The following is a 26812-nucleotide window of genomic DNA, read 5'->3' on the forward strand; positions in this document are numbered from 1 at the left end:
AGACGCGTGCTGTTTACGACTACTACACGGAAGTTGTGTGCACTGGGCATCCTACAATACACCGATTAGAAATTCACTTTAGCGAAAAAGAAACATGCCACAGAAGAGACTGAAGAGGTCAGCAGTTAGCAGTGAGAGGTTCACAGCCATGGCGCTGGTCATCTTTACCACTACAGGCATGAAACTGTACAGCCCGTACATGCACAGAGTATATGCAACAAAGAGAAGGCCTACAGAATAAACATACAGATATTTAAAGTATTTATCAAATAAAGAGGAGATCTGGAAATACTCACATTTCTGTAAAACTTACTACATACATTTATTGGAATTTTGTGTAAATGATGACTAGATAATATTGCAAGCTAATGTCAATGAAAAAAAAACATTTAAAACTTTGAGTTACTTACATATTTTCAAGTTCCAGTTGATGACAGGCACAGCTTTGGATTCAAATATAGCCCTTCAAAATAAAACAAAAAATAATTTTAAAAAATCAACTAGGACTAATGACTTACATATGCACTAGTGTACAAAAGTTTGGTGTCAGTAATATAATAAGTCTCTTATGCACACCAAGGCTGCATTTATTTGATCAACAATACAGTAAAAACAGCAATATTGTGAAATATTATTACAATTTAGTTTATAGTTGGATTTTAGTATATATTTTTACATGTAATTCATTCTGGTGATGGGAAAGCTGAGTTTTCAGCATCACTAGCACACACTTCAGCATCCAGTCTTCAGTCACATGATCTTTCAGAAATCATTCTAATATGCGGATATCGTACTCAAGAAACATTTTCTATTATTATCATCAGTGCTGCTAAACATTTTTGTAGATAGCATGGTGATTTTTTTTTTCAGTTCAGTTAAGAACAAAATTTATTTGAAATAAAAATCTTTTGTAAATGTCTTTACTGTCACTTTTTTATCAATTTAATGCATCCTTGATTAATAAAAAAGTATTAATTTCTTATGCAAAAAAAACAAAAACTTTTGAATGGTAGTGGTAGCCACTCCTTTTCAAAAGCAAGGCTTTATCTCATGGTGGAGGCATTTCATTATGAAAATTAGATGGTGGACATAACACTTACATCTGCACACCACTGATGAGTGTCCCAAAGAGCCCCATCATGCCCAAGAACTCTACCCTGCTCAGGTTTTTCACTGTGTATTCCTGACAAATGTTAGACACTGCGTACAGAGCAGCACTGACCAGCACGAGTCCATCCCCCAACAACACATGACTACCTGCAGGTACAGAAACACACAAAAAGCCCAATAAACAGAGCCACAGAGATCAACTATTTTTGTGCAAGATGATGACATTACAAGCAACAAATAAACAGAGCCTATGATAAATTCTTCATGTAGTTTCTTTAGTTGTCCTCTTTTTGTATAATCTTATCTTTTGTAACAGGAGTAAAATACCCTCAGGTTTTGGCAAATGATTCATGAGAGGCAAAACAAAAGAATATATAGAAGAACATATTAAAGCATAATCAAGGTGCAATTAGATTATACCCCTATTTGCCCCCTACTATAAAGTACTTACTTGAGCCTTGGTCTCTCCCTGCAAGCAGATCTGCTCCCACCATTGCACCGACTCCAAGCAAACACACAGGAGTGATGCATTCTTACCTGTATACTTGTAAGGGTAGTGAACTGGTATGCTTTCACAACTGTGTAGTTGGCTTCCACATCCGTAAGAGCCATCAGAAAATACTTCCACCACTTTGTTTTTAAAATTCGAACAATATTATTTTCACCTAAATTACGAAACAACCTGTGATTAATCCAGCAGAAATATATGCCATATCTTCTGTACTAGCTTGCATTGCTGGAGGAAAGCTACATAACAAGGTTTTTATGGGTAGTGCATTTTAATTTAGCATGTTGAGGAGACTCAGTAAATCATTTAAAGATTTTAATCCACAAGATCAGCCTTGCAGGCATGAATCCTCAAATAAATGTATTTAAAATCTGGAGCAATGATAAGCATGGTCATGGAAATGATATTCTGCCCGTTCTAATCATCTGATAAAAGCAGTGTGAGATTCCATGCAGAGTAGGTGTGCTGCAACTTACCTCTCCTGAAGGCTAAGACTAAAGTGTAGGTGAGCAGCAGCAAGGTGTAATTGAGGAAGCTTTGCAGCATTGGCGTCTCTACCCCAGCATTTGCCAAATACTGACATGTAACTGCCGTCCCACATATCAGCATAGACAGGGCTTGACCCATTGCAATAGTTTTGCAAAGCTGCCTGTAGGAACAATTCTTAAGTTACCAGCAATCTGACAATTGTTATGTAAAAACATTAAACATCTTTAAAGATCTTTAACATACCATGTAAGCACATCTTTAAACGCGAGATTCCGTGGACCACAAAGAAATCTTCCCCATCGTCTGAGAGTTCCCAATCTTCCATGTTCAAAGGAGTTCTCTCCCACTTCACGATCCATATTTTACGCATTGATACCTAGAAAATCCAGAGAAAATGAAAAGAACTTCAGAGAAAGTCACAGGCTAAAAAATGGCACCATCTGGTAAAAAAAAATAGTAAAAAATATAATTTTAAAGCCTTGCCAATAGAATGAAAGCCTATCAACAAAAGTTGCATAATTTTACAGTTAAATGGGACTGCGATTACAAATAGCAGTTTCAATGGGGACATTTTTGTCCTTAAGGTCCTGAGAGGAAAATTTTTGTGTACCTAGTGCAAAACAGATTTATTAAAGGAAATGGAAGTGAAATAGTAAAATTCCAATAGAAAATACACACCTGTGCAAAATTTATGCAGTTGGCAATAACACAGGCAAAATGATCAAAAAAACGAAACTGAAAAGGACAAAAATGTCTAAAAGTTCGCACAAGGGTTAATAAAGGGTCAAAAGAAAATTAGCCTTTTTTATATATACTTACCAATGTTAAGACTTAAATAAGTGTATAATATTCTATAAAGAAAACCTATACTGACTTGATCAAGACATAAAAGCCTCTAATATCCAGTATATGACTTCAAATACTAAAGATCACCATGTAGCAATTACAATTCACTTTAAATTAATTTTAAATAAACTTTATTTAAAAAAAACATAACATCAACATAAGCCTGATATAAAATAGCTGAAGATTGTAAAAAATAAAATAAAAATAAAATAGGTTCAACGGCTCTGTAAAATTAGTGTTGTTTGCATATGCAAACTAGTGCTTCGGCCACAAATGCGAAACATCTGAGAAGCTGTGATGTTGTAGTGCGGCAGTTCTCAGAGCACGTGGCGCTGTCGGGCACAATGTAAAACAGAGCAAACAGTTTCTTGATCACAGAGATCAAAATAGGATGAACTCATTAATAAAAAAAAAAGAATGAATTATTGTGCGTTTTAGGCTAGAAGTTGCGTAGCTTGATAGCAAAATGCAAATCTCTTACCTTTTTAAGAGTTAGCCATGCTGTTAGCTAAGGCTAAAAACAAAACACAACGTCACGTGTTTACAAGTTAAAGAATAAAACCGAGCGTCTGTTAATTACCTGAATATAATTGATCCGTCATGTCTGTAGTTTACAGATTATCAGTTAAAATCCAACCACAGTATCATCTTTTCAATGAAAGCGAGGAAACGCACTCGGTCAATTTAAAGCCCCGCCCATTTCCCCAAACAGCCAATTGGAGCTTAAATGTAGTTCCTCTTTATTAAATTGTGGCCAACGGCAGAGACGCGTGCTGTTTACGACTACTACACGGAAGTTGTGTGCACTGGGCATCCTACAATACACCGATTAGAAATTCACTTTATTAGATATAAAGATTGATAGTTTTGAAATTGCTATATTTATCTGAGCCGTTACATTTATTTCTAGCGGTGATTAATGAGAACTGAGAGTAGATTTGGAGACGAATCTGAATCTGCAGCTACAGCTGGTCGGCCTTCGGATTGTTATGGGAAAGAACCCATCGTGTCCTTGGACCAAACTGGCTCCAGATTATCACTATTCATACAGCAGTTTGGATTCAAAGATATGCTACTCCTTAATGTAATTTGGTTGAGAGCTAAACCATCAAGGACTGTACATTTCGTGTGACCCTGCTCGATTAAATGTGAATTTCTTATTTCTTAAATATTTATCACAATAGTGTCATGATGATAAAAGCAAACGTGTCATCCTCTATCAAAATAAATGATAGTGTGTGTAAATTAGTATGCGCAGAATAGAAAGCTATGTAGATGCATTCATTGTCTGCTCCTTTAATTTAAAAAGTTAATTTTTTAATTCCTTCTTTCTATAAAATATCAATATATGCATGAATAAACAGCAGTATCAGTGCTACTGATGCAGTCTGTCCCAATGCTCCCTAGCAACCAAACCTCTTCAAACATCGCGAGACCGCACGGGGACTGAGTTGAAGAAACATGGCGACGTCTCATTTATTGAAGGTAGGAGGTTCCTGGATGTGAGAATATTTTGCATCGTTTGCGTCTCCCGTAATGTTATGACAGCGATCCTATGACCCAGTCAATGTCCGCTTCTAATTGCATCGCTAAACATGACGCGTTGACTTAAAACGACATTGTTCGAATTGTTCATTGTATCTAGTGGGGCTTTGTGCTATTATTATAATGTTTAGGGTTCAGAGCTCAATTTTAGGATGCCTTTTCTCACTGCACAGTCACGAAACTGACTGCTATCTATCATGAGGCTGCATATGGATAATGAGAAAATATATATACATGCGTATTTTTTCCTGAATAAAGTTGCAACATTGCAGAAGCTACATTTATTCAGCCTGTGCATACCTCATTTATGTCAAGCCTGAAGCTCACCTGGTGCCTCTGGTTTCTAATCATACAGCTGTAATAATTGATCTACACATATTAAATTGAACTTTACCTTCTGTTACTGATTTGTTTGAATACTTGACAGGAAGTAAAATACTCCAAATTCTCCTGTCTTCTTGCATGTGCATAAATGCATAAGGCCTATCATAATTTTAAATTTTAATGTTTATTGTCCTGGTTCTCCTTTTTCAGAATAAAGGCTCCCTGCAGTTTGAAGATAAATGGGATTTGATGCGGCCCATTGTTTTGAAGTTACTCCGTCAGGAGTCAGTTACTAAGCAGCAGTGGTTCGATTTGTTCTCGTAAGTTGTCTTCGATGTGAGAGTCTGGGCTGACAGAAATATTAAGGAGTCAGAGTACATCAAGATTGATGTGTTTTTGTATTTTTATTAAACTGGCAGTTCTGTTTGGGTCTGATGGTCAATAATATCAATCAGGACTAACAACACGTTTTAAACCATAGTTTACATTGCTTAAAATGTTACACAGTGAATATAGTCAGCTTTTCGACGTTCTCTTAATACTGTGTTTGATTTGCAGAGACGTCCATGCAGTGTGTTTATGGGACGACAAAGGCCCGTCAAAGATTCACCAGGCTCTGAAAGAAGACATCCTAGATTTCATCAAGCAAGCACAGACGGTACGTACTGTATACTACTTTTGCACATATAATAAAGTGAAGTTCGTTCATTTTTCTCTTAAGAATAAGTAAGCCTTATTTCTATAATCCTGAATGTTTCAATGCATATTGTTTCTATTCTTACTCTTTCTGATCTACTTCAGCGAGTACTTAGTCATCAGGATGACACGGCTTTGCTTAAAGCTTACATTGTGGAGTGGAGGAAGTTCTTCACACAGTGTGATATTCTACCTAAGCCCTTCTGCAAGTTGGAAATCACCCTGCTGGGCAACCAGGGGAGCAATAAGAAGTCCAATGTTGAAGACAGTATTGTTAGAAAGGTGGATTTTGTGGATTTTAACCATATACTTTACATCAATCTAAACTATACTGCCTTTCTCATTTAAATGCTGTTATTATTGTAACAGTTGATGCATAACATCAATATACAAATCTATCCTAATCATTTGTTGTCTTATTTTTTTTTTGCTTAAGCTTATGCTGGACACATGGAACGAGTCTATATTCTGTAATATAAAGAACCGGCTCCAGGACAGTGCCATGAAACTGGTCCATGCTGAGAGATTAGGAGAAGCGTTCGACTCGCAGCTTGTCATCGGAGTGCGGGAGTCATATGGTAAAGCTCTCATAATACTGAGCCTCTCGGGTTCTGTCCAGATGGACCTCTCCTGATGGACACTCCTGTCTTCTGCTCTGTCTTACAGTGAATTTGTGTTCCAATGCTGATGACAAGCTCCAGATCTATAGAGAGAATTTTGAGAAGGCATATCTGGATTCAACTGAGAGGTTCTACAAGACACAAGCACCTTCCTATCTGCAACAGAACGGTGTTCAGAATTATATGAAATATGTGAGTGTTTTTTCAAACTGCTTTCCTACCTAAACTAGAAAAATGTGGGTGACACTAGTTTAAATGCACTCTATTGTAATTTTAATATACTTATTATTTATGAATTTATTTATATATTTTTATATAATATTGTAGTATTACAATAGCAATACAATTATGTCTTAGAATTATTACTATTATTATATCCCCTTCAGACCAATTGCATCTGAGGAATAATGATTTTCGGTTTCAGTTAAAAATTAGTAAAGTATTTTCTTTACTTAGATACTGTTCAAGTTTTATTTGCTTAATGTTGTGGCAATTTTTTTATCCTGTAGTATCGAAAATGTTATTGAATTGCAGTAATTCTCAAGGTATTTGATTGAAATTAAAAATTCCAGTATCGTGACAACACTAGTGGCTTTCTGCTCCAGTGGTTTATTTAACAAGCTTTTATGTGTATGAATGGTAAATCACAGCACATATCTGGAGTGTCATTATTATGTCACAATATCTGAGAGTTGTTCATCCCAGATGGTGCTTTTGATTGGCAGGCAGATGGCAAGTTAAGAGAAGAGGAGAAGCGTGCACTCCGATATCTGGAAACCAGACGTGAATGTAACTCCGTCCAGGCAGTGAGTGTTCTCTGCTCCAAAACAACAACCAGTGGTTCCGCATTATTAAATAATGCTCAGCATGTACTGTAGTGTGCATATGTCTTTCTCGCATTACTAACACTGGGTGCTCGGTTTGTGCCTTTTACGTTCATTCAGCTAATGGAGTATTGTGTGAATGCGCTGGTGACGTCATTCAAAGAAACAATCCTGGCCGAATGTCCGGGAATGATCAAGCGGAATGAGACAGAGAGTGAGTACGGCAGGAGCTCTGGCACCAAAGGCTCCGCAAGTTCAGGTTGGCAATGGGATACAGTTCCCATCTATATCTTGCCAAAACCACTCCCCATCCATCCCACCATCTGTGTGTTTGTGTGCCAGTCATTGAGTCCACCAACCCATTTCAACTGTAAACAAACAAGCATACAACTATTGTATGTAAAAGGAATGGAAATGTCAAATGTTAGCGATACCTGCCTTTTGGCTTAGAGCTTCTTAGACTGGGATGTCATGTTTTTAGGATCACAATAACAGTATTTTTTAATGTTACTAAAGTGTGTTTTTTTGTGCTGTTGGTGTGTTTCCTCAGAGCTGCACCTCATGTTCTCGCTGATGGACAAAGTGCCCAGTGGGATTGAGCCGATGCTGAAGGACCTGGAGGATCATATCATGAGCGCAGGTCTGGCTGATATGGTGGCCTCAGCAGAAACCATTACCACAGTGAGTAGAGACAGTAACTGCTTTTCATTATCTGGCAGATGCATCATGGGTCCTGTGTATGCATCCAGTTGTTAGTAGTGCAATCACTGAATGATCTAGAAAGAAATTTGTTTTTATTTATCCTTGTGATAATATATGTCTCCAAACTGTTTCTGAAAAAAATGCTTTGACATTATTTTTTTTCAGGACTCTGAAAAATATGTTGAGCAGCTCCTAACATTGTTTAACCGCTTTAGTAAATTAGTTAAGGAAGCATTCCAAGATGATCCACGTTTCCTAACAGCCAGGGATAAAGTAAGTGTCAAGAGGATTTATCCTTCAAACCATTCACTGTAAAAGGATATATAAAAAATATATTTATAAATATTATTTACAATTATTTTTTAGGTTTAGATTTTTTAGATTTTAGATGTTACAATATAGTTATATAAATATAATATACATTACTGTTCAAAAGGTGGGAACAGTAAGATTGTTTTTATTCAACATGGATGTATTAAATTGATTAAAACAATTGACAGTTTTAATCACAACACAGTTATAATGTCACGAAAGATTTCTGTTTTAAATAAATGTGGTTCTTTTGAACTTTCTATGAATCAAAGAATCCTTAAAATGTATTAACTGTTTTCAACACTGATAGTAAGAAATGTTTCTTGAGCACCAAATCAGCATATCAGAATCATTTCAGAAGGATCATGTGACACTAAAGACTAATGGCTGCTGAAAATTCAGCTATGCCATTACATATGAAAATATACTAAGTTATTTATTTTAATAATATTTCACAGTATTACACTTTTTACTGTATTTTTGATCAAATAAATACACCCTTGGTAAACCCCTTAAAAATCTTACTAACCCCAAAATTTTAACTGTAATGTACTGTATGTGTTTTTTTGTGTGTTTTGTTTTTTATGAAGTGGAGAAGTGGTTTCCATTTTTCCATTCTTATTTTATTATTTTATATGCATATTTATGCAGGCATACAAAGCAGTTGTGAATGACGCCACAATATTTAAACTAGAGCTCCCTCTAAAACAGAAAGGGTAAGGCATCTTAATATATATATATATATATATATATATATATATATATATGTGTATGTATGTGTATCTTCTGAAAAATTGAAGATTTAAAAAATATATTTTAAGTACTATTTGGGTTGTATTATCTGTCCTTTGTTTGCAGTGTGGGTCTGAAAACACAACCAGAGTCCAAATGTCCAGAGCTGCTGGCCAACATATATATATATATATATATATATATATATATATATGTGTATGTATGTGTATCTTCTGAAAAATTGAAGATTTAAAAAATATATTTTAAGTACTATTTGGGTTGTATTATCTGTCCTTTGTTTGCAGTGTGGGTCTGAAAACACAACCAGAGTCCAAATGTCCAGAGCTGCTGGCCAACTACTGTGATATGCTCCTTAGAAAAACTCCATTGAGCAAGAAACTCACCTCAGAGGAGATAGAGGCCAAGCTGAAGGAAGTGGTGAGTGAGTGAGTGAGTGAGTGAGTGAGTGGGTGGAGTGAACAATAAATATTTGTATTTTATTGTGGCAGTATTTTTTTTTCATTATTTTGTTGTCAAATCAGACACAATGTGTTAATTATCTCTTTTCATGTACTGATTACAGCTCTTGGTTCTAAAGTATGTTCAGAACAAAGATGTCTTCATGAGGTACCACAAAGCGCACTTGACCCGCAGGCTTATTCTTGACATTTCTGCAGACAGTGAGATTGAAGAGAACATGGTGGAGTGGCTCAGGGTAAGGGGGCTTGAAAGCTTGGATGAAAGACTTTTTAGTGAATGTCTTTAAGTGACTTTTGTGTGTGTACAGGAGGTTGGTATGCCAGCAGATTACGTGAACAAGCTCGCCAGAATGTTCCAGGACATCAAAGTATCAGAAGACTTAAATCAATCCTTCAAAGAAATGCACAAACACAACAAGCTTGCATTACCAGGTCAGATATGCCACTTCTGAACTGATGCTCCTAAACTATCCTATTGTAAGTTTGAACTAATTCTTATTTTTGTCTTGACACTGCAGCTGACTCGGTCAATATAAAGATCTTGAATGCAGGCGCATGGTCTCGGAGTTCAGAGAAAGTGTTTGTGTCTCTGCCCACCGAACTAGAAGATCTCATTCCTGAAGTCGAGGAGTTTTACAAGAAAAATCACAGTGGCAGAAAATTACACTGGCACCATTTGATGTCCAATGGCATTGTGAGTAGCAGCTTCAGCCCTTTGTATAACAGCATGCTCTACTTCCTGGGAAAATAGGGGAGACCCAAAACCAGCCTCTTCCCGGTGAGACTAATTTGTTGTCTGTGTGTTTTGTACTGAACTTTGATGCTCGCAAGCCCTACTACTGTGAATTGTGTTGCGGTGAACTTTTATTTAGTCTTTGAAATGTCAGGATTATTGCTACCCTGGAGATTCTGCCTTGACTTTGACATTTTTTTAGGGGTCCGTTCTGTCAAGGGAGCAGATCAAGATTGGTTTCATCTCTTCTATCCCTAGATCACATTCAAGAATGAAGTTGGGCAGTATGATTTAGAAGTCACGACATTTCAGTTAGCTGTGCTGTTTGCCTGGAACCAAAGGCCCCGAGAGAGGATCAGCTTTGAGAATCTGAAACTAGCCACGGAACTTCCAGACGCTGAGCTGCGCCGGACTCTCTGGGTAACAGTCTTTATTTTGATGACAGTTCCACAACTGTGTTTAAATGGCAGTGGGAAGGACATGATCATATGGAATGCGAATGAAAGGATCTGATGTGACATTGACTTTACTAAATCCTGCCTAACTCTTTGATTTGTTTGATGTTTTAAATGTGTAGTCTCTTGTAGCTTTCCCTAAACTTAAGCGTCAGGTGCTGTCGTATGAACCTGTGGTGGGCTCTCCTAAAGACTTTGCAGAAGGCACTGTATTTTACATCAATCAAGAGTTTTCTTTAATGTAAGCACAATCATCACACACTGGCCACATTTGCCGAAGAATGATGAGTAATTTAAATAATACTTGTGTTAATAAATCATACGCATATAAATCATAAACCTTGTGCATATTTTCATCACATTCTATGCAATACCGTTCAAAACTTTGGAGTTGGAAAGATTTTTACAATGGTTCTGAAAAAAGTTTCTTTATGCTCACCAAGGATATTTTTGTTGTTTTAAAAAAAAAAAATGGTAAATGTGAAATATTTTTACAATTTAATATGACTTTTTTCCTACTTCAGTATCTTATAAAATGTATTTTATTGCATGTAATTATCATGTGGTGGCAAAGCTGAATTTTCGGCTGCCATTAGTGTCACGTGATAATGATCAGAAATCACTCTAATATGCTGCTTTAGTGCTTAAGAAACATTTCTTTTTATGACATTCCTAATATCTTTTGGAAATGTTTGTGTATTGCTGTCACTTTGATCAATTTAATGCATCTTTGTTGAAAATAATTATTAGTTTCTTAAAAAAAATCTTACTAAACCCAAACTTTTGAATAATCTGTATGCACATACAATTATCTTATAAGTACTACATACTGCGTATCATAGTTCATATCTAAGTACATACATTGCTGGACTATTACGTTATCAAGTCAAGTCAAGTCTGCTTTATTGTCAATTCTTCCACATGTACAGCACATACACACAGAGAATTGAAATTGCGTTACTCTCAGACCCATTGGTGCATACAGATAACACTAACAGTAGAACATAAGTACACTACCGTTCAAAACTTTGGAGTTGGAAAGATTTTTACAATGGTTCTGAAAAAAGTTTCTTTATGCTCACCAAGGATATTTTTGTTGTTTTAAAAAAAAAAAATGGTAAATGTGAAATATTTTTACAATTTAATGACTTTTTTCCTACTTCAGTATCTTATAAAATGTATTTTATTGCATGTAATTATCATGTGGTGGCAAAGCTGAATTTTCGGCTGCCATTAGTGTCACGTGATAATGATCAGAAATCACTCTAATATGCTGCTTTAGTGCTTAAGAAACATTTCTTTTTATGACATTCCTAATATCTTTTGGAAATGTTTGTGTATTGCTGTCACTTTGATCAATTTAATGCATCTTTGTTGAAAATAATTATTAGTTTCTTAAAAAAAATCTTACTAAACCCAAACTTTTGAATAATCTGTATGCACATACAATTATCTTATAAGTACTACATACTGCGTATCATAGTTCATATCTAAGTACATACATTGCTGGACTATTACGTTATCAAGTCAAGTCAAGTCTGCTTTATTGTCAATTCTTCCACATGTACAGCACATACACACAGAGAATTGAAATTGCGTTACTCTCAGACCCATTGGTGCATACAGATAACACTAACAGTAGAACATAAGTACAGATAGATATAGTTATATTATTAATTGCATGTTTTAACAGACCTCAGTTCAATTTAATGATCTCTTCTGCACAGAAAAAACTCAAAGGTCCAAAAAAGAGGGAAGATCAATTTGATTGGTCGATTACAACTCACCACAGAGAGAATGCGTGAAGAAGAAAATGAGGTCATAGTGCAACTTAGGATATTACGCACACAGGTATTGAAGTTATGAGCCTATCACTTTCACATGATCTTAATGATTGAGATTTGTGTATTTATAAATATGATCATATGTTCAGTCACACCTACTCATTCTTTATCGTCCACATTTTTGAATAATGGTAAAGTAATCAATCTATGAATTAATTCAAACAGAAGTTTGCATTAGAAGTGATTTCATGAGGTGCATCCTGGGATGCTTTTCAAACAGTGTTGAAGGAGTTCCCATGTAAGCTGGGCACTGTTGGCTGCTTTTCCTTCACCATCTGGTGCAACTCGTCCATTAAATTTTTTTTTTCTATGAAAATGTTTTGTAAGGACATTCATGTGCAGGCATTTTAAATACAGTTACATTTGTCTACTAAACTAAATTCAAACATTTAAGCAGAAACCTGTAACACAAACATTTCAGACGAAACGTTTCTCTGATATGCTGATGTAAACCTCATTTGTCACCAAGTTCTTCTTCCTCACTCTGTACAGGAAGCTATCATTCAGATTATGAAGATGAGGAAGAGGATCAGCAATGCTCAGCTTCAGACGGAGCTGGTGGAGATCCTAAAGAACATGTTTCTGCCCCAGAAAAAGATGATCAAAGAGCAGATCGAATGGTTGATAGAACAAAAATACATCAAACGGGACGAGACGGACATTAACACATTTATCTACATGGCGTAGCCGACCACGCCCAGTGTACTCTGGGACGTTTTTTTTAGACACTAGCTCTCCTTTGGAGGATTCCATATCTGATTTCAACTCATTGCCCAGCTTGGCCTGCTGGGTGATTGACTAGATTTATCTCAAGACACATCACGCTGAGAAATTACTGACAAATCCCTGCCTTACTTCACAAATCTATGAAATGAATAAAAGCAAACTTTGGAAGAAATAGAGTAAAGTGAGCAGAATCTCTGTGGCTAATTTATATGCATCTTGTGCAAACTTTTAACCTCTGCTATTGTTCATTTGGGGGTCACACTTGTGTTGTCCGTGGTCAAAAGTGACCAAACACCTGAAAGGTAACTTTTTTTCAGTAAAATCAATGTCATATATTTGTGTTCAATAATATATGTATTTTGGGAGAATTTCATGGTACTAATGAATATTTATGCAATGATTATGATAAAAAATTTTCCATTGAAAATAAAACATTTGTTTTCTAATATTTTTATATTGCTTTTCAATTACGGCAGTATTTCATGTTAAAATTGAGAATGCCTTTAAAATCCAATTTTTGAAGGCAGATTAGTGCCATCTGGTGGGAGTTAAACAATGAAAATCATCTGCAATTCTATGGTTTAGCCACTAGATTCCTATATAGCTATATAAAGGCTTATAAATGCTCTAGTTGTTTTTAGACAAAAATACTTGTTTTTATTAAGTTGTGGATTTGTATATATATTTAGACATTCTCAAAGACAACTTTTTGTAAAGGTTTAGATTTTTTTTTTTTTTTTTTAAAGTTCGTTTGAAATGTCAGTTTTTGCATTAATTTTACTACAGTAAAACCGGAACACAGAGAAAGACAATTTGTTACACACAACATCAAAAATTAACAGGAAGGCTTTATCAGAGGTTAATCAATCTGATTTCAACCTTTTATTTGAGTGTTCTTGATTAATTTTGCCATATTGTTACAGCCACACAAGTTAATTTGTGTGTGTGAGTGTATAATTGTGTGTGTGTGAGTGGGTGTGTCTGTTTTGCATTTTTGATGTTTTAACCCCTTCCTTGGTGTCTGTGTTTTTACTGCATTGTGGCTGAATTATTGATTTTATTTCACACATTTGCAAACATGCTTTGAGTTGCTGTGCGCTTTTTTCTGTATTGTGAATGATTTGTAGATTGTACACTCAAAAAATTATCTGTATTTTCATATTTTTGCGTATTTCCCGTTCATTTCCAGTGGAGAAGTGTGACTATTTTTTACGACCATTTGGCTTTTTCAAATCAAGTCCACAAATTTATTTTTATTATGTATATATATATATATATATATATATATATATATATAATTTATTTATTTATTTTTGTGGTCACATAGCGACTGTTTCATGAACCATTCCGATGAACTGACTTTAAAAAGTTATGACCAGTCTTGAAGAAAACAAATTAGATGACTAACTCTTTAAGACTAGTCTAAGCAGTTTATACAACCGGCCCTAGAGGGTTAATTGTTTTACCACCTTCGACATCAAGGCACTAGGTGAAAATATTGTTTACGTCATGAAAAAGCCGTCCAGCTGTGTTCATTTTGAGTTCAAGGCTGGCTTATCAAATTAACCTAGCTCTAAACATCCAATAGTAAACAACACATGCCTTTCATTGCATAAGGAAATGTAACGTTCAGGCCAATTGTGTTGTTAGTGATCAAATTATCCACATGATTCACAACATGATATGTTATTGCACAGAACTGCAGGCCTCGGGCAGTTTTTCCTCAGTTGTTTTACCCATCAGCTCAGTCTCTGCTTAGTGTGTCCCTGTTTGTCTCCCTAGTGGCAAGTTAACAACGTACACTGCCGCTGTCCATGGTGCTGATGAGATGGCCACTTGCTCCCGACTATAAAACTGGAAGAATGGTGTTATGAGTTACACGCTAATGCTCTTGAATAATGTCTCTCTTTCTGACAAACACGACAGAATGCATCATTTATTTATTGTTGCAATCACTGTGTTATTGTCAGTGTGTGTGTGCGCGCGCGTGTGTATATATTGGCGTCTACCCCGCCGCACATGCTCAGATTAGGAGTTCCCCCTCCGCTCGTAGGCCCCTCCCAGACACGCGTGAGAGTGATCCGGAGCTCGGAGAAGAGCCTCAGTTGCACGGGACCACAAGAACGTCGCTGGATCCCGGGAGGACCGGAGCGAGAGACGCCACCGTGGGACTGGAGTTGTGCTCAGGTAAAAGATTATTTCACATACAGCGAGGGCGTGCGGGTCTGTTTCATGAGCAATGTGTGATATCAGATCAAATTTGACACGTTTAGAATGCGATACTGTAATTACCCGAACAAACGAGATGAGCGCGCTGATTTATGTTGATCGTCTTGCGTTTTAAGCGCGAGAGGTAAATCTGGCCACCTGACGGGACGCGTGCAGAGGCGAAACAATAATATTCCGCTTTTATTAGATGGAGATTCGAAGCGGTTGCAGGCATCAATTGTCATATATTTAAAGCTAGTGTGTGAACTGGAAGCCTACTGCATCTCTTCGGTGCATTCGGGCAAAGTAGAGCCCAATTGTTCTTGAACAGCAAAGGAAAGCACTTTCCGTTGTATGTCGTTAATTAGTTGTCCCCACGCCTTGCGTTTCTTATTAAGATTAGTTTGACCAGCGGGCTGACAGGAGTGGGCAGTTCCTTGGTCCTTAACGGGAACCTTACTGTGTTTAACTCAGAACAGTTAATGCAACGTTCATCTGATGACATGTTTGTTTGAATGGTGAAACCTTATGGTGTAGTGCCGTCAGTGATGGGTAATCTGGTTGACCTAATCAGATCAAGCATTTGCAATTAGTCTACATTACATTTTAAAATATATGAATTAGCTACACATTGATAACGGTTTTGATTACTAATCTATCAGGCAGCAGTAATAACTATATCTAAACTAAATTATAATAACTAAATATCTTTAAGGGATCTATCACTGTGCAAAGCAATTTATGCTTTCCAAGAAATGTACCTCCAAATTATACATAAATGACAAAAGACCACTGCAAATTAACTCCCCATTATAAAATTCAACTGGTTGCTATGTTTTAGGACATTCTACCTGTGGTATCTAGATGATTATTTGCTGGTCAGGTGGTTGACCAGACACCATGTTCTAAACATGGAGAGCTCGTAAACTTGATTTTTACTAGTCTGTCGAGTTCATTAAGTCTGTTCTAGCTTGTCTAAATTGGTCCAATCTGGTCATTAGCTGACTGATTAGTCACCATGTTCTACTTCTAATACCCAGATTGCGTACCTTAAACTGTTATGACCAACTGGTAGGTGTTTTATTGCTACTCTAGAGTTTACTACTCTTAACTAGTTCACTAGGTGTGTTGTAGCTGGTCTAAGATGGTCATTAGCCTAGTCCATTCTGGTCATTAGCTTGTTGACCAGCATGTTCTAAAAGCCAGCTTGACCATCTTAAACTGGTGTGACCAGTTGGTAGCTGGTGTGTTTACCAGCTAATGACCATTTGAATTCAATTAGTTAGATGCTTACCAGCTAATGACGATCTTAGACCAGGTAGAAAGCTGCTGCTATGTCCCAAAATAAAGCTACCATCTAAAGAGTGATCCAGCGGGGCTAATGAACTTTACTAATTTACTAATCTAAATAGTTCTATTCTTATTTTATCAACTGGATGGTCAGCCACAGTGCTCCATAAACCAGCTTGACCACCATAAATGTGATGACCAACTAGTAGCTGTTTACCAGCTAATGGGGATCATCTTAGACTAGCTAGAAACCAGCCACCATCTTAAACTGTATTTTTACTAGTTTTTATTAAATTACTAGTCAAACTAGTTCACAACTGTTTATTGAAATGTACAAATTAGGGACGTTTTATCAAAACTTGCAATTAGTGATATAATCATAGGCAGATGATGATGATATATGTATATTTCTGTCGAAATAGTTCAAAATTGTTCTTGTTTGTGACACTAAAGAAAAAAAAAGTGTTGAGATTTTAGTTTTAGTCATGCAATTTGTAGTCAGTAGAAAATTGCATTTCAGAAGGAACCCATCCAACACTGACTGCAGTACATTTTAAATGTAGCATATTTTGTAATAGTGATGGATTCAGCAATGCATGTTTTGAGTGTTCATTGTAAGTCATGGAGTGTTAGGGGTAATTCTAGGCATACTGTATGGTTGGTGAGATGACATGCTACATGATCTATTCATGAGGCGGCTGCAGTGACGCAGCTGGGATACCCTGAAATGGTGATTGTCAGAAAGGGGAGGGGGTTTTCATCATCTTTGGTGCACTGTCTCTCTGCCTGCTATCCAATGCAGCTTCCTCTAGCATTCTCACGTTTTTCTCCATCTACTCTACCCCTCTTTCTACTACCACAGTAGGAGTTTCTGTAGGTGGTGCACCACAGTGGCCCTGCCATCCCGTGGGATTCATACAGTGCATTTTCTTCAGGAACTCAATTTTCTGGGTCTCACTCTGCTCTATTAAGCATTATGCTTAATGTGAAAAAAGTCGAGAGACCATAAATTCCATCATTCCGCTACCATGCTTGTAACCTTTTATGAGCTAATGGTACATAAGTTGGCTGTGAGGGAGAGTCAAAAGGCCACTATCTGTCTGTCAACTAGCATATTACATCTGTCATTAGGCTTAAGGCATTCCACATTCATAAAACCTTATGAACAGATGCATATGGTAATCACATAATATTCTTGCTGCTTTGATCCCTCAGTTCTACTCTTTGGAACCCTGAAGTGTGAATTCCACTTGCAAGCCTCAGCACTCCCTACCTGTTTCCTCCCGTCAGGAGGTAGAGGAGAGATGGTTTGCCTGTGTGGTGGTCTCACTGATATCACGACTTAGTCACGAGATGAGGCCAGGCACCATCTGCCGTGCTGGCTGTCCAACTGCAGTGTTTTCATTTCCTTAGGTGCTCCAGTCAAGTGTACTGTACAATCCAGTTAACCAAACCGAGATGCTATAAAGCATTTTAAAGGGAAATTACTGTTTCAGTACACATTAAGCTCAATCATGTACATTTGTGGCTTAATGTTGATTACCACAAAAATTGATTTTCACTTTTCTTGGAAAAAACCAAAGGCCTTGTTTACAATGAGGCACTTACAATGGAAGTGAATGAGGCCAATTTGTGAACTTTTAAAATCCGCACCGTTTCAGTAGTATAGCCATGATTTGTTAACAATGCGCATATTAAGATGTTATGTTAATAATGAAAATTGTCTAATTTTATAAGTTTGTCCCCATGACAACTTAACACCATAAACCCTAAAAAAAATGATAACCAGCTTTACAGCTCAAATAATATGCAAGTTTTAACTCTTTCATAGGTAAGTTGGCTGACCATAACATATAATTTTTCTTAGACTTAGATTTTTGTTTGTGATAATCATTGTTATTTTAGTATTATTTATATGTAGTATTTATTAATATTTTGAATTAACTTTTATTTTTATATTTTCCATTTTCATTTTAATTTTTGTTTGTTTTAGTTCTTTGTACTCTTGTCATTTGTAATTTTTTTATTTAAATTTTGCTTTTATTTATAATTTTAGTACTTAAACTTATTTTATTTCTGGTAGTTGCCATGGCAACATTTTGTTTCATCTAAAATGTATATATATATTTTTTTTTTTTCAGCTTTATTTTAATAAAGAAAACTATTTTAATAGTTTTAGTTTTAGTTAACTGTAACAACACTGGTGGTAATCAACGTTGTCACAAATGCTGTCAAGCTTACGTTACTTATATTGAATCCAGAATATTATAACTTGCGATGCTGTTGTTAGTACAATCGCCAATAAATGAGATCATCAAGATGTGGAAGAAGCTTCATCCCACATTTGATAACTTGATATTGCTTGACCATATAATGATGAAGCTGTTATCATCTATGACTCCAGTCTTTACATGGACTGGCCGTAGAATGACATAAGCTAGTTTTCTGTCATTAGTGCAGAGAGAATGGGCAGAAAGCTGAAGACATAATTAATCTTCCTGAAGGTCTGGGAGTGGAGATTAATAATTCACCGCAGCTCGACTTGTTCAGCTCTCGAAACTAGCCTCTGAGAGAGCTGTGATTGACAGACTGCCCATGCTTATTCCATAATGTGACACAAATGTTCCTGTTGAAGAAGGTGATGAGCTCTTTACCTGAGTTGACAGGAACAAGAGCGCCTTGTACTGTGTCAGAAAACACATCGCAAATGTGCAGAGAAATGGACAGAAAGATCCTTTTCTGTAGATCTGGACAGATATGTAGAGCTGTAAGCAGCATCTCTGGATAAGATGTTCTCAAGTTTCGCTCATCTGAACTACTTTCAAACTCTTGAATAGCTCTTATAGACTCATTCAGTCAAAAAAGGTATTCCCCAGTCAATGGAAGAGGGGTGCTAAACCGACACACTCATCCCAGTAGGCATCGCTTTTACACTACTAGTCTCTGAGATGAATACAGCCCTGTAATGATAAATTCCTGTTCAACCTGGATTTGAAGCAAAGTGTCCCAGCAGCGCCGAGTCACAGTGACATGGTTCCTGCCACGTGACTTCATCGCCTCCTGCCAGGCAGAGTAAGTGTGTGCTGTAGATTATCAATGCTAGAAGGACGCGTTCCTTCCGATCTCTAAAAGAAAGCAGTTGCATTGTGATCGTATATCTTTTGTTTGTCTAGTCTAATTGTGTTTTTAGATTCTCTCAGTCTCATGGAGTCTGGCCAGGTGCGCACTTTTGACTTTGTTTGGTCCATTTTGCAGCTTACACTGACCTAGAAATGCCCACTTAGACAGGAAAAAAGAAAAACAACAACATCTGACCAATATGCAAAGTGACCAGGTAGAGTTTGTTTTATTTTATTTGACATTCAGGTTATACATTAACGTCCAAAGTTTTGAAGATTTTTTTTTTAAATATATACTCACCAAGGCTGCAATTATTTGATCAAAAAAATGCAGTAAAAACAATAATATTGTGAAATATTATTACAATTTTCAGTAGTTGTTTTAATATATAAAATGTAATTTATTTCTGTGATGGAAAAGCTGAATTTTCAGCTGTCATTCCTTTATGTATAACCCATACAAAGTGCACACACACAGCAGTGAACACACACCCAGAGCAGTGGGCAGCCATTTTTGCTGCGGCACCTGGGGAGCAGTTGGGGGTTCGGTGCCTTGCTCAAGGGCACCTCAGTCGTGGTATTGAAGGTGGAAGAGAGCACTTCACATTCACTCCCCCCCACCTACAATCCCTGCCAGTACAAGACTCGAACCCACAACCTTTGGGTTACAAGTCCGACTCTCTAACCATTAGGCCACGACTTCCCTTAACTTTTGGTGATCAGTTGAATAATAATTTGGTGATCAATTGAATAATAATAACAAACCAACATGGGAAAATGAATTCAAATAATGTCAGTTATGTTAGTTAGTATGTCAGTTAGAATGTCAAATAATCTAGTTAGCTTAGCCACTAAGTACCCCAAACAAAAGATTTGATGCGGCATACCTGTCAAACATTTCCAACTGATAAAACTTGTGCTCCCACACCTCCAGAAAGCATTTCATTTTGGAACTGGTGGTGAATTCACTCCATTTTTATGAGCAATATGCTTGAAACAAATAATGAACGAACACAAAGTTAGAAAGTCATGCACGCATGCACACAAATGTTCCTGTTAAAGAAGGTGATGAGCTCTTTACCTGAGTTGACAGGAGCAAGTGCGCCTTGTACTGTGTCTGCACTGCATCTGTCTGACATTGCCAAATCTCTCTCTCTCTCTCTCTCTCTCTCGTCCCTTTGTAGGCTGAAAGATGTTCTCCTCTGTGAAGGCCTTTGAGGGGCAGCATTACTCCAACCTCAAGAGGCAGTGTCTACAGAGTGAACATCTGTTTGAGGACCCACTGTTCCCTGCCGTAGATGACTCCCTCTTCTACCTGGGTAACAGGATCGGCCGTGTGCACTGGAAAAGACCCAGGGTCAGTGCTCAGAACTCAAGTCTCACAGTTCTTCATTTAACAGATAGCATAAAGGATGGGATATACAGTAGGTCTGCACTGCTTTTTGGAAAGAGATTGATTTTACTTTGTTAAACCTTTAAAACAGAACCTTAAAGATGAACACATTCAGTTTATTTTAAAGTTAATCTATTTACATTTCAAGTTAAGTCAGCTGTGTTTGTATAGTGCTTTTCACAATGCATATTGTTTCAAAGCAGCTTTAGAGAAAATCATGATGTTAATGTTTAGAAGTAAAGACATTTATAATGATGAAAAAGGTTTCTATTTCAAATAAATGCTGTTCTTTTGAACTTTCTGTTCATCAAAGTATCCTGAAAACAAGTTGAGAAATGCTAGTACTGCTTACACATTGTTTAAATTACTAATAATTACTTATAAATGGCCATGCATACCAATAAATATAGGTCCTTTAGTTTTTGTCTTATAGTCTAGATGCTCAGCAAGATGCTGAGAAATTTTAGAACAGCGCTGATGTGCTAAAAATTGGATCCTGCTTGTTATCAATCGATATATACGTTGATCAGTAACATACTGTTGGTAATTCATCATCAGTCTAATCAATAATCAGTGTTACTGTAAAGCCAAGGCATAAGGAAAGGTCAGTCTAAAGCATTCATCTGTAATGGAGGTCTGTCATCCATCACTGGATGACACCCCTTACCAAAAAGAAGTATACTTGAGTAAAGTTCAAGTATAGTTTTAAGTATACTTTTTGTAGTAAGTATACAAATATCAGTGTACTAGTAGTATACTTGTAAGTGTACTTCAATACTCCTTGGGACTAAATTGAACCACTTTCTATTATATAAAGTATACTTTTAAGAATACTTTAAGTATAACAGTAGTAAAATTTGAGTACACAACTAGTTTACATCTGTGTTTTTAGTTTGTACTGCAACTATACTAAAAGTGAACTTATAGGTATACTGATAGTTTGCTAATTAAATATTTATTAAAGCATTTTTAGTACACTTTGAAGTATAGTCTCAGTAAACTACTAGTTTAGTGGTTTATACTGCAAGTATACTCGTAAGTTTTCTTTAAGTGAACTTTACATCATACTTTAAGTATACTACTATGTCCCTATTTATGTATTAATTTGTATATATTTTGTTATATGAATATCTGAACATACAAACGTCAATAGAAAGAACAGGGTATCTGCTTGTAAACAAAAACATTTTATTCTAGCTCCATGCATTCTTTTTTATAAACACATGAATGCGGGTAAGTTTCATAAAAAAAATTTAAAAATTAAGAAATAAGATTTTGAACAAAAAGCTAAGACTATGAATTGGATTCAGAATGATTATCAAAACGTAGATGGAGTCGATCTCCCCAAAGCTCTTCATGGGTCGACATTTTATTCCATAACGTTACACAGTTTTGATGCTGTTTTATGTCTGATCGTGTTACTAGAATACATGTGGAAGCATCTGTTGTTTCGGTTTCTTCTTCACTTGTGTTTTTTGGAAATTCTGTACAGAAGATTATATGAATATCTGAACATACAAACGTCAATAGAAAGAACAGGGTATCTGCTTGTAAACAAAAACATTTTATTCTAGCTCCATGCATTCTTTTTTATAAACACATGAATGCGGGTAAGTTTCATAAAAAAAATTTAAAAATTAAGAAATAAGATTTTGAACAAAAAGCTAAGACTATGAATTGGATTCAGAATGATTATCAAAACGTAGATGGAGTCGATCTCCCCAAAGCTCTTCATGGGTCGACATTTTATTCCATAACGTTACACAGTTTTGATGCTGTTTTATGTCTGATCGTGTTAGATTACATGTGGAAGCATCTTTTGTTTTGGTTTCTTCTTCACTTGTGTTTTGGAAATTCTGTACAGAAGATGTGTAATAGCGCCTCCTACAGGATAGCAATGAAAACATGGATTCCCGGAGCACAAGTATAGCTCAAATATATTAAGACTTTTTCTAAGTATAAGTCAAGTATACTTAAATGTCATTTTAAATATATATTTCTGAGAAGTATATAAAGCACATTTCTGAAAAGTACATAAAAAGTAGACTGAAAGTATAATAATAGTAATAGTACACTTTAATAAACTTCTTTTTCATAAGGGACAGAAATTCCAAAAGTAAATTATAGTTTCTGTTGTTGCTGCTCATCATGACGGTTTTCCTGTGCTTCATTACTCTTTTCTGAGTTAATGATACATTGCAGCTTCCTAAAAACTATCTGTAACAATTCGAATCCCAGGGATGCTGCGTTATACTACCATCCCCCCCCCAACCCCATGCCCGTCTCGCCCAGGGGCATACTAAGTGTCAAGCCTGTCCAAGTCAATTATCCCTTTCTCTCACTCACTCACTCACTCACTCACTCCTGGAACGATGCCCGACCCAGAATCTCATTCGCGCACACACTCGCTCAAACACACCAGTGAAGTGTCTGAATTGCAACCACAGCAGCTCCTGTCGTCATTAATTCAGGCTATAATTGAGGCGGACACTATAGTTGGTTCTGTCCGTACCACAGTTCAACACTGCAAAGCTAAAATCTCCACCTTCTTAATGGGCACAGAAGGAGCAGCGGGGAATGTGGGAATATAGGGATCAAGTACAGTGCTAATATCACATTCATTGTGTTGTAGTGATAATTAAGACTATAGAGACTGAATAATGATGCTCAGACTGTCTCTGCATTTGAATTCATATTTTTTTAGATTGCTTAATGGGATTGTGAGGAATATTTTTGACTTTTAAGATTTGATGGGCTTGTTTTTATCTGATTGCTTTAGTTTATTATAGTTTAGTAGAGTTTTGTTTTTCTAGCTATACCTGCACTTACTATCTATCATGCTTATTTTTTCATTTCTGTTCCTGACACTTTTAATTTCATTATTATCCCATTGCTGGACTTTAACGTCAACATTATTCACAACCTATTATGTGATGTGAAGTTTATATGCTATTATTATTACTGTAACCTTTAATAAATGAATGTTAACAAACATTAAATTACTGCATAAAATGTACTACCATTCAAAAGTTTGGGGTCAGTAAAATTGTTTCATATTTTTGAAAGAATACTGTCATTTTACCAAGTACAGTAAAACCTGTGATATTGTGAAATATTACAATTTAAAAAACTTTTTTCTAATTTAATATACTTTAAAATGTAATTTATTCCTGTGATGCAAAGTTGCATTTTCAGAAGCCATTACTCCAGTTCTTATATGCTGATTTGCTGCTAAAGAAACATTTCTTATTATCAATGTTGAAAACATTTGTGCTGCCTAATATTTATGTGGGAACCTTGATACATTTGTTTCTAGAATTCTTTGATAGAAAGTTCAAAAGAGCAGCATTTTTTGAAATAGAAATCTTTTGTAACTTTACAGCTGTCTTTACTATCGCTTTTGATCAATTCAATGCATCTCTGCTTTATAAGAGTATTCAAAAACATTGTACTGACCCAAAAACGTCTGAACAATAGAAATACTTCATAGCTATTTGACTAAACGAATAGCCTGCATGGCCTATATGTAATAAAGTGATTCCACAGAGGGGTTTGATACATTTTGATAAAAGATTACAAAAAATACCATTATTTTTCATTTGGAATAACATGCACTGATGAATCAGCAGGAACTTATGTTATGAAAGTAAATGGGGCCAATTTTGATTCATTGTTGACTTTAAGCCTGCATGGCCTATATGTAATAAAGTGATTCCACAGAGGGGTTTGATACATTTTGATAAAAGATTACAAAAAATACCATTTTTCATTTGGAATAACATGCACTGATGAATCAGCAGGAACTTATGTTATGAAAGTAAATGGGGCCAATTTTGATTCATTGTTGACTTTAAATCACTCACCATCAAGAGGATCCTGATTTGGCATGTTGACATGTTGTTTGTTGTTCCGGAACTGTAAAAATTAAATGCTCCTGACTCTTTCCATTTTTGACGTGAATGAAGCCATTGCCACAAATCACTCTGACTGAGTGAATGCCATTAAGAGTTTTAATGCAGTTCACCGCAGCTGCTTCATATTTCACTGCCCCCCCACCCACCCCACCTTGGGTCCTTGGTCGTGCTTTTTTAACCACTTGCCATCCCTCACTCCCACCCGCTTCCTTCCATTTCTTGTCACCTCTGCTCTCCAAAGAGAAGAAAGACTGTGATTTATGAGTTGAAGCCAGTGGAACAGGTGATAGACGGTCATTTATCCAGACTGTGGGCTCACTGGTGTCTGGACTGAGCTGAGTTTGTGTTCAATGATTCTGTGACTGGTCTGGTGTTCTGATCGGTCTTATTTGTCAAAGCTGGCCAAGACAGACTCATATTAGCCTGTGAACCCTCAATACATGAGATACTGTGAAAGAAACACACACACATAAAAGCTTCTAGCCCCAGGAGAGGGTTGCCCCTTGGATTCCATTTTGGGCTGTGATTAAAAAGTGTGTGTGTGTGTGTGTTCGCAGAGGTGGCTGGAGTGCTGAGCTATAACACAATGACCTTGCACTCTAATCAGTCAGCTCTCCCATCCTCTTAACACTCACTCACTCACACACACACACACACAATACTCCATAATAGCTACTAACCCACAAATTCTGCTCTGAAGAGAGCATTCACACACAAACAATATCTTTTCTTTCTCTCTGTCAGCGACTTTGTCTCAGCGTCCTTTGTTCCATAACTGAACAGGGTAGACTATAGACTTGTGAAGGATGTTAATGTCCACTTTCAGGCTTTCTAGCTGTGAAGGTAATCGCAAAAACCTCAGAGACTAAATGCTCGTCAAATAAAGGTTGATGTATTGCACCCTGGAGACAAATGGTGGTGTTTTTTCGGCCCCTGAGACAAGAGGAGCCCATTAAGGTTCTTTATAGTTTAGTCTGATTGGAAGTAGCCTACTGTGAGCTGCCTAAGTAGGAACAATTTAAAAGCATCATACCCTGTTGAAAAAGGGGAAAAAAACAAAAAACTTGTCTCCCATCCTGGCCAGCTGAAAAGTGGCCAAAGCCCTGGCTGAAAATGTGGTCAGCCAGAGTTTTTGAATATTATTTTAATAAAATATTTCGAATTCGTTTTTATTTTTTATATTGTAAATTTTCATTTTTTTTTAAGTAATTTAGTTTTGTCTCATTTTTGTAAGGTTTTTTTTTTTTTTTTTTTTTTTACTTTTCATAGATTTTTATTTCGGTTTTTATTTGACTAATTTGAGTACTTCAGCTTAAACTTTATTTCATTTATTTGCTAATGCAACATTTGTAATTTTTCTAATGTTTTTCATCAAATTTTTATATTTCATTTAATTTAATTTAATTTCAGCTTTATTTCAATTACCAATAATAATTTTAGTTTGAGTTTTAGTTAATAACAATGTATTCAGAATCATTATGTTGCCTTCTAAGATACCTATTTTTGGACAAATGAGCATTATATGTATAACGTATGGATGAACTTAGAAAAAAAAGCTGTCCAACCAAAATCAATATAAAATGTTGAACAAATTTATGTTATAAATCATTCAGTACTGAAAAAATTGATAAAAACAGTAAGCATGATTAATCAGTCTAATTAAAACATGACTTTTTTTTTTTACCTAGTATTTATGTCAGTCTTTTTCATTTTTATGCCTTTTGTGCAGCCTATGATGGCGTTAGCTTTGCAGCATGCTAATGCCAGAGTGAACAGCTGTATTTGTATTGCCTTTGTAAATAGACTAAATATGTCATATCTTGTTTTATGAGGTTTATTTTAGTTTGGACACACACAACTGCACACACAAATGGCTTCTTATCAGACAAGTGTTTTATTGATTAAACTGATGTCAGAGCGCTTTTGAAGCTTTTAAATAGATT

General features: G+C 36.1%; 2 protein-coding genes and 1 pseudogene across 2 annotated transcripts in view; 2 read left to right on the forward strand and 1 right to left on the reverse strand.

Annotated features, from left to right (window-relative positions):
- Positions 1 to 78: 78 nt before the first annotated feature.
- On the reverse strand, positions 79 to 3651 carry LOC107551624 (solute carrier family 35 member F2-like; annotated as a pseudogene).
- Positions 3652 to 4188: 537 nt separating this feature from the next.
- On the forward strand, positions 4189 to 13305 carry LOC107551625 (cullin-5-like). Its single transcript, XM_016233302.1, has 19 exons — positions 4189 to 4438; positions 5033 to 5142; positions 5381 to 5480; positions 5624 to 5800; positions 5955 to 6096; positions 6185 to 6330; positions 6864 to 6944; positions 7083 to 7176; positions 7513 to 7643; positions 7830 to 7937; positions 8628 to 8692; positions 9014 to 9146; positions 9292 to 9423; positions 9496 to 9619; positions 9706 to 9881; positions 10179 to 10340; positions 10498 to 10616; positions 12103 to 12226; positions 12712 to 13305. Exons 1-19 carry the CDS (start codon positions 4415 to 4417, stop codon positions 12904 to 12906), a joined length of 2343 nt encoding a protein of 780 aa, XP_016088788.1. The 5' UTR covers positions 4189 to 4414; the 3' UTR covers positions 12907 to 13305.
- Positions 13306 to 15063: 1758 nt separating this feature from the next.
- The window catches only part of LOC107551626 (calpain-5-like), a 31258-nt gene continuing 19509 nt past the window's right edge, over positions 15064 to 26812 (forward strand). The window contains exons 1-2 of the mRNA XM_016233303.1: positions 15064 to 15132; positions 20747 to 20919. Of these exons, the coding sequence (XP_016088789.1) occupies positions 20755 to 20919 (165 nt within the window). The 5' untranslated portion in view covers positions 15064 to 15132; positions 20747 to 20754. The remainder of the gene's footprint in view (positions 15133 to 20746; positions 20920 to 26812) is intronic.

This window comes from Sinocyclocheilus grahami, unplaced genomic scaffold (assembly GCF_001515645.1).
Source record: "Sinocyclocheilus grahami isolate Dianchi unplaced genomic scaffold, SAMN03320097.WGS_v1.1 scaffold428.1, whole genome shotgun sequence".
Classification (NCBI taxonomy): Eukaryota; Metazoa; Chordata; class Actinopteri; order Cypriniformes; family Cyprinidae; genus Sinocyclocheilus; species Sinocyclocheilus grahami.